Below are 15,792 nucleotides of genomic sequence, written 5' to 3' on the forward strand. Positions count from 1 at the left end.
TCAGACAGCAGCAGCCATACTCACCCACGATCTCATTCTCCTCCAGGTTGATAGTCTCCAGTTCAGGCAAGGCGGTCAGCTGCTCTGGGAAGTCTTGAAACTGGTTCCGGGACAGGTCAATGGCCTTGAGGTGCTGGAGGCTGCTGACCTCGTTGGGGAGGCGACGGAGGTAGTTGCCTTCCAGGCGGAGCTCTGCCACAGGAGGGAAGAAGGAGAAATTGTGAGGGAAGGAGAACCTTCCAGAGGCCACCAGCGTTGCTGTCAGTGTTCAGGCCAGGAAGGCAGTGAGAATGACCCTGCCTCACAGGAAGGCCCCAAGAGGATGGCTCCAGGTCTATTTGCCCCAACCTCTGCCCAGGGCCTTCTGCCATTACTCTGGCAGAGGTATCCCCGCTTTGGCTCTATAAGAGGCTCTCCTGCCAGAAGCTGGGGCCCTAAGGTCCAGGTGTGATAGCTCCCTCAGACAGGCCTTGTGGGATATGTCAGGACATGCACCAAAAGGATCATGACCTTTCTTCAAGGCCCTCTTTGCTCCAGGATTGTTGGGGTAGCCCAGTTCTGTCAGGTGTCCTTGTTTCTCACCCAGCCACTACCAACAAAATATGGACAGGTTCCTCCCCTGGAGTGGTGACTGTGAAGCTAACCAGTGGCTTCTGGAAAGAACCCTCATGAGGAGGCCCAGACAGCACTGAGAGATGGACCACGGCTGAAGCTGAAAAGCTTCAAGAAAAAGGCTCCTGGGCCAGACATTGGGGGTGCACATCTTTAATCTCAGCAGTGGAGAGATAGACGTAAGTGGATCTCTATGAGTTCAAGGACAGCGAAAATTACATAGAGACCCCGTCTCAACAAGGAAGGAAGGAAGAAGACTCCCTCTGCTGTGTTCGAGAATTTCCTTACTGCTACATGGCACACGAGATTTTTCCCCCCAGTCTTTAGTTCTTTAACTCACAGAAGAAAGGACTCTGTCAAGACCCTGAGATGGTTGCAGTAACATTAGAGGACAGGAAGGAAATAATGAGCAGAGACAACAGGAAGCAGCTTGATTAGAGGGAGGCAGGGATACCAGTGATTTGGAGGGAGCCTTGCAAGATCTCCAGCTGGCTAACCTGAGAGGCTTCTGTTTAACATACTATTTTTATTGATTGTTTGGAAATTTCACATGAGACATCACATCCACTTTCCAGTCCTCCCAGGTACACCTCCTGAGCCTTTTAATCTCCCTGAAACAAGAGGAGGAGGAGAGAAAAAAGTCCAGTTTGTGTTGCCCGTATACTTACTGGAACATGGTCAAACTCCTAGTGGCAAGCCCCTTAAAGAGAACCGATTCCTTTCCCACCCCCACAAGAAGCCATCAACTGTGGAAAGCTACAGTTCAGCACCCCATCACAATTTTTAAGAGTGATCTTCCATGGCTTCCTGCCTTGACTGTTTCTTTTGGGGGGGTATGTGGTGTGGGGGAGAGAGGCTGTCACAAAAGGAAGGACTTCTATTTTGCAATGCTCGAATTAGCTATGTCCATTTCATATGTGCCTCTGCATTTTATTCTTTTCAACAAAGAACAATATAAGTATAAAGCAGACGTTGGCTGTGTGGCTAGAGTATAATTGTCGGAAATACAGCTACGTAAAATATGGGGCGGTGCAAAAAGGAAGGAAAGAGGCCTTTTAACCTTTCTGAGCCTGGCTGAAGTCGGGTCTCTTTGACCCACTCAGAGCACCTCTGAAGCCAGAAGTAGAAACACAAGTTGTCTAATTCTAGGGTTTTGCCTGTGAGCTAACTGCCCTGTAATTGCACTTCAAACAGGTTTTGTGTGACAGAAAGAAGAATTGTATAACTCATCTTAAGTCTTAATTTTTCCTTGGTGTTAAGCAGCAAAATGGGAAGCAGCACGGCAAGCTATGAGAGGCGGCCAAACAAAGCTTTCTATTTGTTTGACGGCACGTCCCCCAGAACGAGAGTCTAGCACTCCATCCCTGAAGCCAGCCTAGTCCCTTCCTCTGTGTTCCACGTTCTCAGAGGGCTCCTGTGATGTGGACCCGGGTTGATGGTCTGTTCTGAGATCCCTACAGCCCTCCTTACGGTTTGCCACAGTAAGGGTTCCTTGTCCCCTTCAGCAGGGCCTCTGTACGTGCGCGTGCGTGCGCGCACACCCACACCCACGCATGCACACACCCACGCATACACACACCCACGCACGCCTCTAGCCACACTAAGTCCTCTGCTGTGTTATGCTAAGGCAGGAACTGCACATGGTTCTTCATTTCTATGTCCAGCCTCCTTCGGGGCTGATGCGGTGGTCACTCAGTAAGTACCCAGTGAATGATGGGAGGAGACGTCAGGTGGGGCCTCCCAGTGTCCTATCTTTGGCAACATCATAAACCCAAAGTCCCATGAGCAAATCCAAGGCCTGTTCCATGTAACCAACCAAAGATTGATCCCTTTCACAGCTAGGCTCGTGAAGAACCATGCCAGACACACAAAACACCCCTATCTGATGGTGGTACAGAGCTGTCATTCAAATAACCAGGAGGCTCAGGCAGGAAAATTGTGGAGTTCAGTCATCTGGAATTCCGTGTCTCATAAGAGCCTTCAAAGCCTGCCTGTGGATAATGGTTATTAGTTACAGTGTTGGGGGCAATGCCAGACGTCTAGCTCGTGATGCCCTGGCCAAAGAGCATTTCCTCACGCTGAGCAGGTTACTGCCTTGGGGCCCTCATAGTTTGATTGATTGATTGATTGCTTGATTCATTCATTCATTCCTTTCACTTTCCCTTCCTTTCCTCCTCCTTTCATTTCTTCTCTCTTTTTTTCTCCCTCCCTTCTTCTGTTTCTTTTGGGGCGATAGGATCTCCTGCAGCCAGGGTTAGCCTCAAATTCCTTAGGTAGCTGAGCATGACCTTGATCCTCCTGACTCTCCTGCCTCGACCTTCCAAGTGTTAAGAATTACAGGTGTCCATCACCACACCTCATACATATTTGCTGTCAGGGATCAAACTCAAGAGCTGTGTGCATGCTAGGCGAACATTTGACAACTGGACGACCGCCCTAGCACCCCACACCCCACACGCGGAGGCGGGGTTTCACTCTGTAGTCTGGCCTGCCTGGAACTTACTGTGCAAACCAGGCTGGCCTCAGACTATGTGTGGTCCTCTGGACCCGGCTTCTTAAGTTCTGGGGTTGCGGGCAGTCCTAGGGTTCTGTTTCCTCAAATGTTCTCTCCCGAGTATGTGTAAGCCCCGCAGCCTTGTGCGAGCTGTGTCTTCACGCCAGCATCACCTCACCTAAAGTGGGACTCCCCCCCTCTTGGTCACTTTCCCTTCAGGACCGGCCCCTAAAGATCCCCCATTTCCTAAGCGAACTTGCTTGGCAGCACTCTGTCTCCTGCTGCGAGAACTCACAGCACTATGCCTCCTGCTGTGAGGACAGAAGCTGCCTTCCGTAGGAAAGTGTCCCCAACAGTGCAGCCCAGAGTGTGCACGTGATAACACCCAACCGGTCCAGTACAGCGAGTACCCCAGAATCCTGGGCAAGAAAACAAACGAACAGGGAATGGATTTTAACGTCGCCCTTACAACTCTGCAAAGTTCCTGTTCCAAATACAGGGTAGTTCTTCTTTGAATTGATTTGTTCCTTTTATCAAGAAGGAAAAAAAAACCCTATTATTGCTTTCTATAAAAAGTACTGCTGTTCATGTCTCACTGAACGCTGCTGCTAGAGGAAGACTCCAGGCCCTAGGCAGAAGACAGCGGAGAGGAAGGTGGAAAGGACAGAGGTGGCTGCCCTGGAACCTCTTGGGAGCAGGGGAGGGGGATTCTATGCGGTGTGTTTTCCAAAGCGCCTACTTTGCAGAAACATGCTTCTCAGCTGAGTCTTCTCCCATTTGCCTGCAAAGCCAAACAGGCCACCTAGAAGCTGTCCTGGAACTCGCTATGTAGATCAGGCTAGCCTCAAACTCACAGAGGCCCACCTACCTCTACCTCCAGAGTGTGGAGATTGAAGATGTATGCACCACACCCAGACTGACTTTGAATCCCTAGAGCCCATGTTTGTGAGCCCCATGGTGCACAGCCACTCACTGCACCATGGGAGGAAGCGCAGAGGGCCCCCACCACCACTGTGGGGCATAGACAGCCATAAAATCTGGCAGATAAAATCTGTGAGTGGAGGGGGGAGGAGCAAATCCTGGGGAAGATGAGGAGTTATATGGTGGTACGTGCATGCTTATGCTCTCAGTCACAGAATGAAAAGCAATCTTATTACTGCTAGGGCCACTGACCACAGGAAGACAGCCAAGCGAGTCCTACCATCTCTCAAGTCACGTGGGAGCAGGTGTTTGTGACAGTTTGTAAAAATAGCTATGCTATCACCCCCACACGGTATGTCCACGTGAGGGGTCTCAGACCCGCTGCTGCCCCAGTCCCCTACGGCTGGAGGCACAGACACAGACCACACATACATAGTTCATCAGGGCAAGCGCTACACAGGCTGCAGAAGCTGGGGGAGACTCTCCTTTCTCCACTTTGTTACTTCTAATTTCCCGGCACGATCAAATTGTTATTAAGGGAAAAAAAGACTTTATCAAACCAATTCAGGCCTGAGTCTTATCACAGCCCCAGCATAGTTCAGGAATATAAGAAATGAGTCCCTGAAGGCACATTACAAGAAAGTCTTCTGCGAGCTTTCCCCAGAGCCAGAATATGTATCCACATATCTGTGTGTGTGTGTGTGTATTTGTATGTGGTGTGTGAGTACTATGCATGTATCTAGTTTATGTGTCTATTTCTCTATGTATCTACATAGCTATGTTCCTGTATATCTGTATCTACGTTATGTTTCTATATTTGTATTTTGTATTTATGTGTGTTTGTATCCCTTTGTGTGTGTGTGCATATATGCATATACATATATAGAGAGAGAGACATATGTATCTATGTGTCAGTCCATCCATCCGTCCATCCATCCATCTCCTCTTGGCTCTGTATCTCGTTTCTGAAAAACACTAAGGATGCTCTTGGAAGGTCTCAGAGGCCTCATCCCATAGCCTCTCTGTGCCCCAAGGTGTCACTCATGTTGGTAGGGAACCTCACTTTCCTCACAGCTCTACAGCTCCGTCATCCATCAGTGCAGTGCAGGGATGGCAGACGTGGGGCTCTGCCTAGTGCCTGGGAGATAAAAATGAAGGCTGTAGCTGTGGATCTCATCATCCCTCACTTGCTCAGGAAGCATGTCAGGGTCATACTTGGGTCTGGTTCAAAGACAGTGATGACCAGAGACTGTCTTAACTGCTGCTCCACTCAGATCAAGAGATTGCCTGTATATGAAGCAGGTGTGAGGCCCTCTGCCAAGGCACCAAGACCCATAGACGGAGGCAGAGCCAAGGGCATCTGCCCATTCCTGGCTCCTAACTGACGTCAGCCATGCCCAGGGCTCAGCTCCACCAGCTCTCACACCTGAGGGCATCAGTCGGTGTCAGTGTCTACTGGCCTTCCCAAAGCCAAACACTGATCCTCGCTCCAACCTTCCTGTTGGAGCCAAACCACTGATCCGTCCATTGTGGGGACTAGTGACTTACTGGCCAAGAAGTGCCTGCCACCTCTCAGCAAAGCAGCTCACCAGGACAGAGGTCAGCAGCCAAGGGAGCAGCAGACAGAGTGAGGGGCAGTTGGCTGTGTGGGAATGCCAGCGCCCCGGAGTTAGTGCTACCGTCTAGCAAAGGGGACAGTGGTGCCTAGTGACCCTTGAGCTGGGTTCAAAACCAGAACGGTGCATCACGCATACTGTGTACCTGGCACCATGCTCAGCACAGACAGGAACCATTTGATAAGTAAATGAATAAGGAAATGGAGAGACAAATAAAAGTTGGGGGATGACTTGACCATAAACCCCATATTCCCTGGTCTGGCCCAGGATGACATCTGCAGCATGGGAGTGGGGTTTGTGTGGCATCATTCTAGACCAGAGAGGGGTTTCCCTATGTGTCTTGGCTCAAAGGAATGGCAAGGACAAAAACAAGGGAACTAAGCTGTCCACTCCAGCCTCAGGCACACTGGAATGTGAATTTCAGGGTAAAATAGAGCACACATCCAATTAAGGTCAAATTTCAGATAACAATAAATGGTTTGTTTTGGTTTTATTTTCTCGAGACAGGGTTTCTCTGCATAACCACCCTGGCTGCCCTGGAACTTGCTCTGTAGACCAGGCTGGCTTCAAACTCAGAGATCTGCCCATCTCTGCCTCCCGAGTTCTGGGGATAAAGAAGGGTGCCACCGCTGCCCAGCCAATAAAATATTTTTTTAAAGTGTGCTTTTACACCATATGTCTCACGGGGTGTGTTTACTTTCTGCTTCTCTGAAATTCATTTTAACAGGGTATCCTATACTTCATTTGTCAAATCTAGGAAACAGTACGTAAGCTCAGACCATTTGCAGTCACACCTACCTGGCGTCTATGGTCAATCTGGAATCCTCCATGCCCAAAGCCCTCAGTTCTCTGAATGACTACGGAGCACCAGCGAGCATCTCTGGAGAGCCTGCACTGTGTGCTAACTGCCTTCCCTGCATAGCCTCTGCGAACTCCTGGGACTGTCCCGCAAGCTCAACACCAGCATCACAAACAGAGTCTGCAAGTAAGATAGGTGAGGCTTGGGTAGTTCAATGGCTCAAGCCAAATCATGTCGCTAGCATTTGACTAAAGCACCTGCTTCTACGGCCTAGATCTTGACCATAGATCCAGGGCATCTCAGGCTCCCCATCTCTGACAGCTAAGATCCAGTTCAGGCCCCATCGAAGTCTCTCCTGTGCAGGCTTATTTCTGTGACTATTATTATTTCTTGCTGCATTCTCCCTAAAGACACAATAAGCCTCCCAATGTGACTGTCACTCTATAGCAGAACCACAGCCCATCAAAACATTCATGTGCCTACCCGGTGCACTGGCTGCTTCTCTGTCACTGTAGCAGAAGAGCTGACAGTGTAAATTGAGGAAAGGCATACTGTGGCTCACAGTTTGAGGGAGCATATCATGATAGCAGGGAAGATGTGGAGGCAGGAGGTGAGGTAAAGGATCACACTGCTCATGGCCAGGAACCAGAAGGAAATTAAAGATGGTCTCAGCCAACTTTCTCCTTTTTTTAAATTCCATCTAGAATCAGGGATGGTGCCACCCACATTTGAGGTGGGTCTTCTTTCCTCAGTTAAGCCTCTGAAAAACACCTTCGCAGACATGCCCAGAGGTATGTTTCCATGGTGATTCTGAATGCAGTCACGTTGATGGCTACTAAGCACCACACAATTCATCCCCAACCTCACAGGATCATCTGCTTGGCCTTGATTCAGATCGGGATTGAGTGTGTCCCCTCAATGTGCTTGTACCGGAAGCCTGTCCCCTGGGGAAGAACAGTGCTGGGGAACTTTAACATGAGAAGCCAGTGTACTGGGTGTGGCAGCACCAGCCTTTAATCCCAGCACTTCTGGAGGCAGATCTCTGTGAGCTTGAGTCTTGGTCTACACAGTGAGTTCCAAGACAGAAAGACATTGTCTGTTTCAAAAGGGGGGGGGGGGGAAACAACACCAAGTGCAAGGTGTTTATCATGGAGGCACTGAGAATCGAGGGATTCATGCCTTTCTTGCAGGGTGGAATAGTTTTCAAGAGTATGAGTCATTTAAAATCAAAGCCACCCAATATCCATGGCTGGTTCTCTTTCTGCCTCTTAGCCACATTGTGATGAAGCCTGGGATCCTAGCCAGGACACTTAAGAATCACACTGTTCAAGCTATGCAGCTGCCTGAATTGTGAGCCGAGCCTCTTTAGTTCAGATATTCTTCAGCTTAGGTGTTTTGTTAGGACAACACAGAACAGACTGGCACGGAGGAGAGAGGCTTAGAGAGGCCAACTGGAGCCAGCAAGGTTGCTGACGACTCCGCCTCATCTTCTGAACAGCCTGTTCTGGGCTCCGGTGCTTTTCTCTACTGTTCCTATGTCAGAGGAAATAGTCCTAGCCACTTGACCTTCCACACTGCCACAGCCAAGCCTGACTCTCTCTTCACCCTGGGGTCACAGCACCTGGATCCTCTGTGGATCCAGGGTCTTGTGGCTGAGGGGCTCTGGTCAAAAGGGCTGTCTGAGGAGCCAGGGTTCAGAGTTGGACAATTTGGGAATCCAAAGATAAAAGGAGTTTTGGGAGAAGACCCTACCGCATCCCATTCTGGAGGTGTCCTAGCTGAGAGCAGCCCAAGCAGCGACATTTCTTTGTTCGATGACTCCCTTGAGCTGTGGTTTCCAGTCTTTGTCAGGTGCAACCTTCCTTTCTCATCTCACCGCTTCCTAGTCCGCTGTACGGTGTACAGCCGTCAGGGTCTACTTGGAATTAACCCCATAGGAAATGAAAAACCAGTCGATTCTCTTAGGGGACACGCGAGGCTGGCCAGTGACAATGCAGCTGCTCTGCAAAGGAATGTGCCAGCTCCACACTCCTGCAGACCAAGGTTCAGCCAACAAGGGGGCTCTGATCCTGCAGCTGTGCCTGCCTACCCCATGGCAAGAGCCAGCCGTCCAAAGGGCCATGTGTGGTGTTGGGTCGAGCAGAGAAGGCTTCCTAAAGGTGTTAGCGGGAAAGTAAACAAAAGCTAAGCTTCCAGAAAACATACCCTGAATTGTAGGGGATGGTAAGAGGGCCGGGGACTAAAAAGAAGTGCTGATCATTCTGCCCCCATGAAAGACTAATAAGGCAGTTTTGTTATTGCTGTTCCTGTTTCACACGGCCGAGGCTAGCCTCAAACATCCTAGGCAGCAGAGGACGACTTGGAATTCTGGATCCTTGTGCCTTTGTTTCCCAAGTGCTACTATTACAGGCATGCACCGCCATGCTGGGTTTAGGCAGCGTTGGGGATCAAATCCAGGATTTTGTGCACACCACACAAACATTCTATCAACTGAACTACATACACCCTTAAGTGGACCAACATCAACCCCTGAGTCAAACAGAACCGTGATGTAAAACGGTACCTGTATCCTTCCCTAGTGAATTGTATGAGCCCACCTTCTTGCTGTGTGACCTTGGCCAAGAAGAAGACAGAGCTAGAAACACAGTGAGAGGCAGAGAAGGAGGCAAAAAAGGGAAAAGAAAAGGTTGAGAGGGCTTTAAAAATTTTAATAAATGCATACTTGGAAAGGGCTCACAACAATGCCTGCTCTTGGTGGGACGCTGTAAATGTCACTAACACTAGATGCATTTCTATTTCACAGGCCAGCGGCATCTCCAGAGCTGGCAGTGACAGCCGCTGCTGGGCAGAGAACTGGATGTCTGGGGGAGGAGAGAGACTTATTTTCCTCTATTATTCCTTTTGACTGGACCACTGCATTGTGTGTGCCTATTGCCTATTCAAAGTACACAAGCAGACAGGGCCCATTCTTTCCAATGATGTGGTGGAGCAGTGCAGGTGTGGCAGGGACCTGAACAACTAGTAGATGGATAGAGTGCGGGGGGGGGAGAGGGGCAGAGGGGCCCTGCAGCACAGCAGTCAAAGAAATCCATGCGGGAAGCTTGGGGGGAAAAGGGGAAAGAGGGAAATTGCAAAGTCCATTGTTACTCGGGGTTTGGAAAATGTGAGCTTGGGAACTGAGCCAGAAGACACAGCTAATTCAGTCATCCTGCCCCGGTGTTCTGGGTGTGCCTCACCCCGTGTACACTGGCACACTTGCCCTGGCTAGGTAGGCAGAGGGCTAGAGAGCCAAGGTGCAGGATGGAAGAGGTGGTCTCCTGTTTGCGGGGCAGGTATACCTCTCCAGGCTGCTACCAGGCCCTCCCCACAGGCAGCCGAACTGATTTCTTCCAGCTCTATGGGTCTGTTGGCCTCTGGCAGACGGTCCTTCTGCCCAGAAACAGTGGTCATGAACATTTAGACTTGAATTCTGTTGCTTACAGCCAGGCAACCCGGGGATGAGACACCCATGAGGACAGAAAGCACAAGCTGATGCAGGAGGCTACCACACCTGACACCTCCTCCATTCCTAGTACAATCCTTAGGGATGGCAATGGGGGCTGTCCCTATGGACGCTCAGAGGACATGGGTCCTCCTGGGTTCCATGACTCTAATCAGGATCTACGTGGAAGAAACGGAAAATGTGTGCCCCAGCAGCAGGTCTGACTGGTCCCTGTGAACAACGCTGACACCCACTTCAGCACCGCTTCTGCGTCTGGCCGGCTTGCCCAGCGCCTTTCTCCAGCCTTGCCTTTCTCCTTTTGTCATCTAAGAGACATGAGCTGAGGAAAAGTAAATACGAGGGGCTAAGGCAGAGCATGAAGTGAAGGCCCAGTGCCCTGCGACTTCAGCCACACTTGATCCTGCCACCTGATGGCCTACGTGAGGACGGGTCCACCCATCCTTGGCTCGGGAGATGTATTATGCCTCAGAGAACCCACCCCTAGCCTCCTTTTCCCAGATCATCAGGCAATAAACCATCCTAGGCCCTTTCCACACTGTCCCAGTCCCCTCAAAACCCCCTAAGGCCTGTCCTGCTCCTGGGGCAGGACAGGGCAGCCCTCTCATACCAGGTGGCTTGCCAGAAAGAAAGGATAAAGTTCTCCTGCGCCTTTCTGGTTGGCTGAGGCAAGGAGGTAAAGTGTAATTTTCTCTACCAAAAGTCAAAGGAGTTGCTGCCTGGAGGCCCCTGCAGTGAGGACAATGACAGCATGGTGAGCCTTGAAGCCCTTAACAGATAGCCCCGCAGGGGGCCTGCAGACTGAACAGGAGGACACACAGCACGGTGTCCCAGGGTGGCTGGCTCCCTGGCATCTTCCTGTCAGCATGGGCTCAGAGAACAAACGCTTAGGGAAGGACATAGAAAGAGACACTCATTACAGCTGGGTACAGTGGCGCACACCTGTCAAATCAGCACAGGGAATGTGGAGGCAGGAGGATTAGGAGTTAAAGGTCATCCCTGGATATCTATGGCATTTGACGTCAGTCTGGTTTACCTGAGACTATCTTAAGCAAGCAAACGAGTCCGTTACTGGAAACCAGAAGACATTTCGACTTCACACCGTAAGAATCTGGTGTCACCTCACCCCCCTCTCGTAATACTTAATCAAGAACCTTGTCCCTAAGCCCAGCTCTGCCAAGCCTCTTTTTCTCCCACAGCAGGGATTTGGGGTTAGCTTAGTCTCCCAGGCTGGCTAGCCAGCTAGCCTAAACCTCCCTGCCCAGTTTGTCCACAACAACACACTGTAAGCCAGCCCAAGCCCTGCTGCCTCTGCCTGTGGAGAGAATGAGACTCCCTTAGGACCTGACTGAAGATGGGTCTTCAAGCCCAGCGCCATTTCCTGCATCTGCTGGCTTTATAGTTTGACTCACACGTCTCCTGTCTTCAATGTCCCACACAGCCTTTTCTTACTCCCAACTTATCCTGCCAGGACCTTTCTGGAACGTTCCTGTTTAAGCACTGGCTCCATCTGGCCAGTCCCTGACAACATGCTTCATCCCTCTGCTCTGGACCACTTGGTCTTCTATCATTTTTGCAGTTATTTTCCAAACATACCTTTTCTCTCCTGAAGGCTGCTATAGAAACTCCCCCTTATCTAACTGGCAAACGCCTCCTCATGCCTACTTTAAACCACTTCTCTGGAGCTTCCTGAGTTCCCACCCACAACTCTGGGTCTTCCACAAGCAACCCCTCAGCAGACAACTCCTTAAAAGTTTCCAGGTTGCTGTCTAGTCCACCTGTGTCCCCTGTGAAATGGTGAGGACCTCAGGGGCTATCTCTACCTAGCTCTAAGTCTTCTCATTCCCAAATGATGCTGGTGTTACAGTGACAAATCACAGGCAGAGCAGGGCGAGCTGGAGATGGCTCTGTGGTTAAGAGCACAGGCTGTTCTTCCAGAGGACCCGGGTTCAATTCTCAGCACTCACAACGGCAGCTCACAAGTATCTGCAACTATAGTTCCAAAGGATCCAATACTCTCTTTTGGCTTCTTTGGGCACCAGGTAAGCAAGTGTTGCAGATATATATATGCTGGCTTAACACTCATACACATAAAATAATAAAATTAAATTCAAAATAGAAGCGTCCATAGGCTTGGGGTCAGGAGAGCTGAGTGCCCAGTGAACTGGGGTTCCTCTGCTATTATTTGCTTGGACATACCATGAGTTGAGCCAGGACAGAGGCTTGTGAGCATTCACCGGACTGGGTAAGGTGGGAGTGTGAGAGACTGACTTTTGTTTTTTGGTTTTATTTTTAAGATAAGGTCTCACGTAGTCCAGGCTAGCCTTCAGCTTTCTGCGCATTTGAGAATGATCTTGAACTTCTATTCCTCATGCCTCCATCTCCCAAGTGCTGGGATTACAGCTGTGCACTACCATGCCTGGCTTATGGAAGACTGAACTTACTGACAACAGGGAAACCCAGTATCAAACAGAATACTGACCCACAACCAGTAGCCCAGGAAGCCATCCAATTATCTGGAGCCACTAGCCCAGGACACTTGCTGTGTTGGCTAGTCTTACTTTGACAGACGAACTAGAGTTATCCTGAAAGGAGGAAACCTTAGCTGAGAAAATGCCTCCCTAAGATCCGGCTCTAAGACATTTTCTTAATTAGTGCTTAATGGAGGAGGTCCCAGCCCATTGTGTGTGATGCCACTCCTTGATTGGTGGTCCTGGGTTCTATAAGAAAGTCTGAGCAAGTCATGATGAGCCAGTCAGTAAGGAGTACTCCCCCATGTCCTCTGTATCAGCTCCTGCCTCCAGGTTCCTGCCTGGCATGAGTTCCTGTCCTGGCCTCCTTCAGTGATGGGCTACAGTGTGGAAGTGTGAGCCAAATAAACCCTTTCCTCCCTAACTCGCTTTTTGGTCATGGCGTTTTATCGAAGCAACAGAAATCTCAGCTAAGATACTTGCTCACTTAAGCCAGACATCATAGGAACTGTTGTCTGTAACAACCTTTCAACAAGGCAAACCATAACTCCGTTACAACTGGCTCTACAAGGTCAGAACTCAATAACCCACAGCTTCTCTAATTTGAAGGGGAAGGGGTACAGGTGGATCTGAGTTAAGATAGGATCTCATTTAGCCCAGGCTGGCCTCAAACTCACTATGTAGCTGAGGCTGGCTTTGAACTTCTGGGTTCTTCTGCCTCTACCTCCCAAGTATTGGGATTACAGGTTTGAGCTATCACATCTTGACATGAGATTCCCCTCTGTATGCTGTGAATACTATTGATAAATAAAGAAACTGCCTTGGCCTGTTGATAGGGCAGAACTTAGGTAGGTGGGTAAAACTAAACTGAATGCTGGAAGAAAGAAAGGTGGAGTCAGGGAGAAGGCATGGAGCCACTGCTGGAGACAGATGCACTGAAACTGCTGGTAGGCCATGACCTCGTGGTGATGCACAGATTAATGGAGATGGGTTAAATTAAAATGTAAGAGTTAGCCAATAAGAAGCTAGAGCTAATAAGCCAAGCAGTGTTTTAAATAATATAGTTTCTGTGTGATTATTTTGGGGCTGAACAGCCGGGGACAAACAAGCGGCCTTATTACAACAACACCTGGGTGAGCTTTCCTGAGTTTTGACTTCATATCAAACTAGGGACCTTAAGGAGAAAGCTAAACCTATCTCTACCCAACTCTAGTAGTCCATTCCCAAAGATGCCTGCTCTTAGCAAGCCACTAGCAGTCGCCCAAGCAGTTGTTCAGAACAAAACCCTTGCGTTCGTTCCACTATGAAGCATTTCCCATCCCCTTCCTGGGCTTGGAGCCCTGGCCAAGTGCACACAACAGGGCTGATTTCCTGCTCTACAGCAGGTGCCAAGGGCAGTAACCTCCAAGTGTCTCATTTGTTGGGAGGGGGCAAGCAAATTCTCTTAGGTATGTCTCACACTCCTCTCACTTGGCAGGCAGGCCCAAGACACACTCAAGCAAAAGAGCCAAGTGACCAGAAAGTAAGAAAGGAGACAGAGATATAAAAGAGTCACACCCAGATACTGAGATCCCTTCCCACAGGCCCACCTGCCATTCACACTGATCCTACCTAGCCCTTCACATCCTCCATTCACGCTGATCCTATCCAGCCCCTTCACATCCGTCATTCACACTGATCCTATCCAGCCCCTTCACACCTGCCATTCCACTGATCCTATCCAGCCCCTTCACATCCGCCATTCACACTGATCCTATCCAGCCCCTTCACATCTGCCGTTCACACTGATCCTACCTAGCCCTTCACATCCTCCATTCACGCTGATCCTATCCAGCCCCTTCACATCCGCCATTCACACTGATCCTATCCAGCCCCTTCACATCCGCCATTCACACTGATCCTATCCAGCCCCTTCACATCTGCCATTCACACTGGTCCTACCCAGCCCCTTCACATCTGTTATTCATACTGATTCTATCCAACACCTTCACATCTGCCATTCACACTAATCCTATCCAGCCCCTTCACATCTGCCATTCACACTGGTCCTACCCAGCCCCTTCACATCCACCATACACACTGATCCTACCTAACCCTTCACACCTGCCATTCACACTGATCCTATCCAGCCCCTTCACATCTGCCATTCACACTGATCCTACCTAGCCCTTCACATCCACCATACACACTGATTCTACCTAACCCTTCACACCTGCCATTCACACTGATCCTATCCAGCCCCTTCACATCTGCCATCACACTGATCCTATCCAGCCCTTCACTCACTCAGTTCTTGCTGTTTTGTTTATTTTAAGACAAGATATGGCTGGCCTCCAAGTGCTATGTAGCAGCAGCAGATGTGTCACCATAGCTGGCTTATGCAGTGCTAAGGGTTGAACCTAGGGCTAGACAAGACACTGCACATCAGGTCCTGCCTTCTCATTTCATAAAAATGAGTGGGGGACATGGAAAGGTGGAATCAAAGATGATCCGACCCTGGGAAGCCATGAGTCCGATGGAGAGAGTTCTCAGGTTCCCCTTGGGAGCCTGTGGTCCCAGGCTCGGGACACGTGGCAACAGCAGCTGCTCTGATAAGAGCCCAGAAGAAGACACAGCAGTCTTTTCAGTGCCAATACCTCCTTCTCCACACACGTAAAGCTCACGGCAAGCATGTGTGCGTGTGTGTATGTGTGTGTATGTGTGTGTGTGTGTGCGCGTGTGTCTTCTGTTTAAAGAGAAATCACAACAAAGACTTGGGGACAGAGCTACCTCTAACTCGCCCCCACAACTCCCCATCTTCAGCTCCTAGCCACCACAGCCTACAATCCATTGTGTGAAATCCAATTAGTTGGTCTGGTCCTTCCTTTTGAAACCCCAGGCTGAGGAATGGAGGAGTCAGGAGCTGGTGGGGACAGAGAAGAGAGTTCAGACGGCATCCTTCAATGGGTGTCTGATCCAATGATATTGGAGTGGGTTCAATGGTGTCGACGAAGAAGCCCTGAGCAGCATTTACCCAAAGCTGCTGCTGAGGGACCTCTGAAAGCATTGCCTCCAGCCCTCAGCGCCCACACTTCTCTCGGGAACTATCAGTTCTGCCTAGCAGTCTACCCTTTTGCATTTCTCCTTGCCAGTGTCCGGGTACCTCGGGGTGCGGGGCGGTGGTAAGAATGAACATCCTGCCACCCAGAGCTCCTTCAGGGAGACACCTGGTTGCCTGTCCCACCACTGTTTCCCCACCTCCAGGCTCAGGCATGGAAGACTGCAGGGGCTTAAGAGATGGACTGAGGATCAAAAAGCACACAGGATAACTCCTCTGCCCAAGGAAGCCTCAACCCAACTGCTCTTCCAGGGACCCCGAGCACCTCACCACTTACCTCTCT

At 50.1% G+C, this 15,792-nt stretch overlaps 1 protein-coding gene across 5 annotated transcripts in view; it reads right to left on the reverse strand.

Annotated features, from left to right (window-relative positions):
• The window catches only part of Lrrc20 (leucine rich repeat containing 20), a 96,325-nt gene that overhangs the window by 30,666 nt on the left and 49,867 nt on the right, over nucleotides 1-15,792 (reverse strand). For all 5 annotated transcript variants that reach the window (XM_075980168.1, XM_075980163.1, XM_075980166.1 and 2 more), the window contains one exon: nucleotides 25-192. In XM_075980168.1, the coding sequence (XP_075836283.1) occupies nucleotides 25-192 (168 nt within the window). The remainder of the gene's footprint in view (nucleotides 1-24; nucleotides 193-15,792) is intronic.

The sequence above is a fragment of the Microtus pennsylvanicus genome, chromosome 7 (assembly GCF_037038515.1).
Source record: "Microtus pennsylvanicus isolate mMicPen1 chromosome 7, mMicPen1.hap1, whole genome shotgun sequence".
NCBI classification, from domain to species: Eukaryota; Metazoa; Chordata; class Mammalia; order Rodentia; family Cricetidae; genus Microtus; species Microtus pennsylvanicus.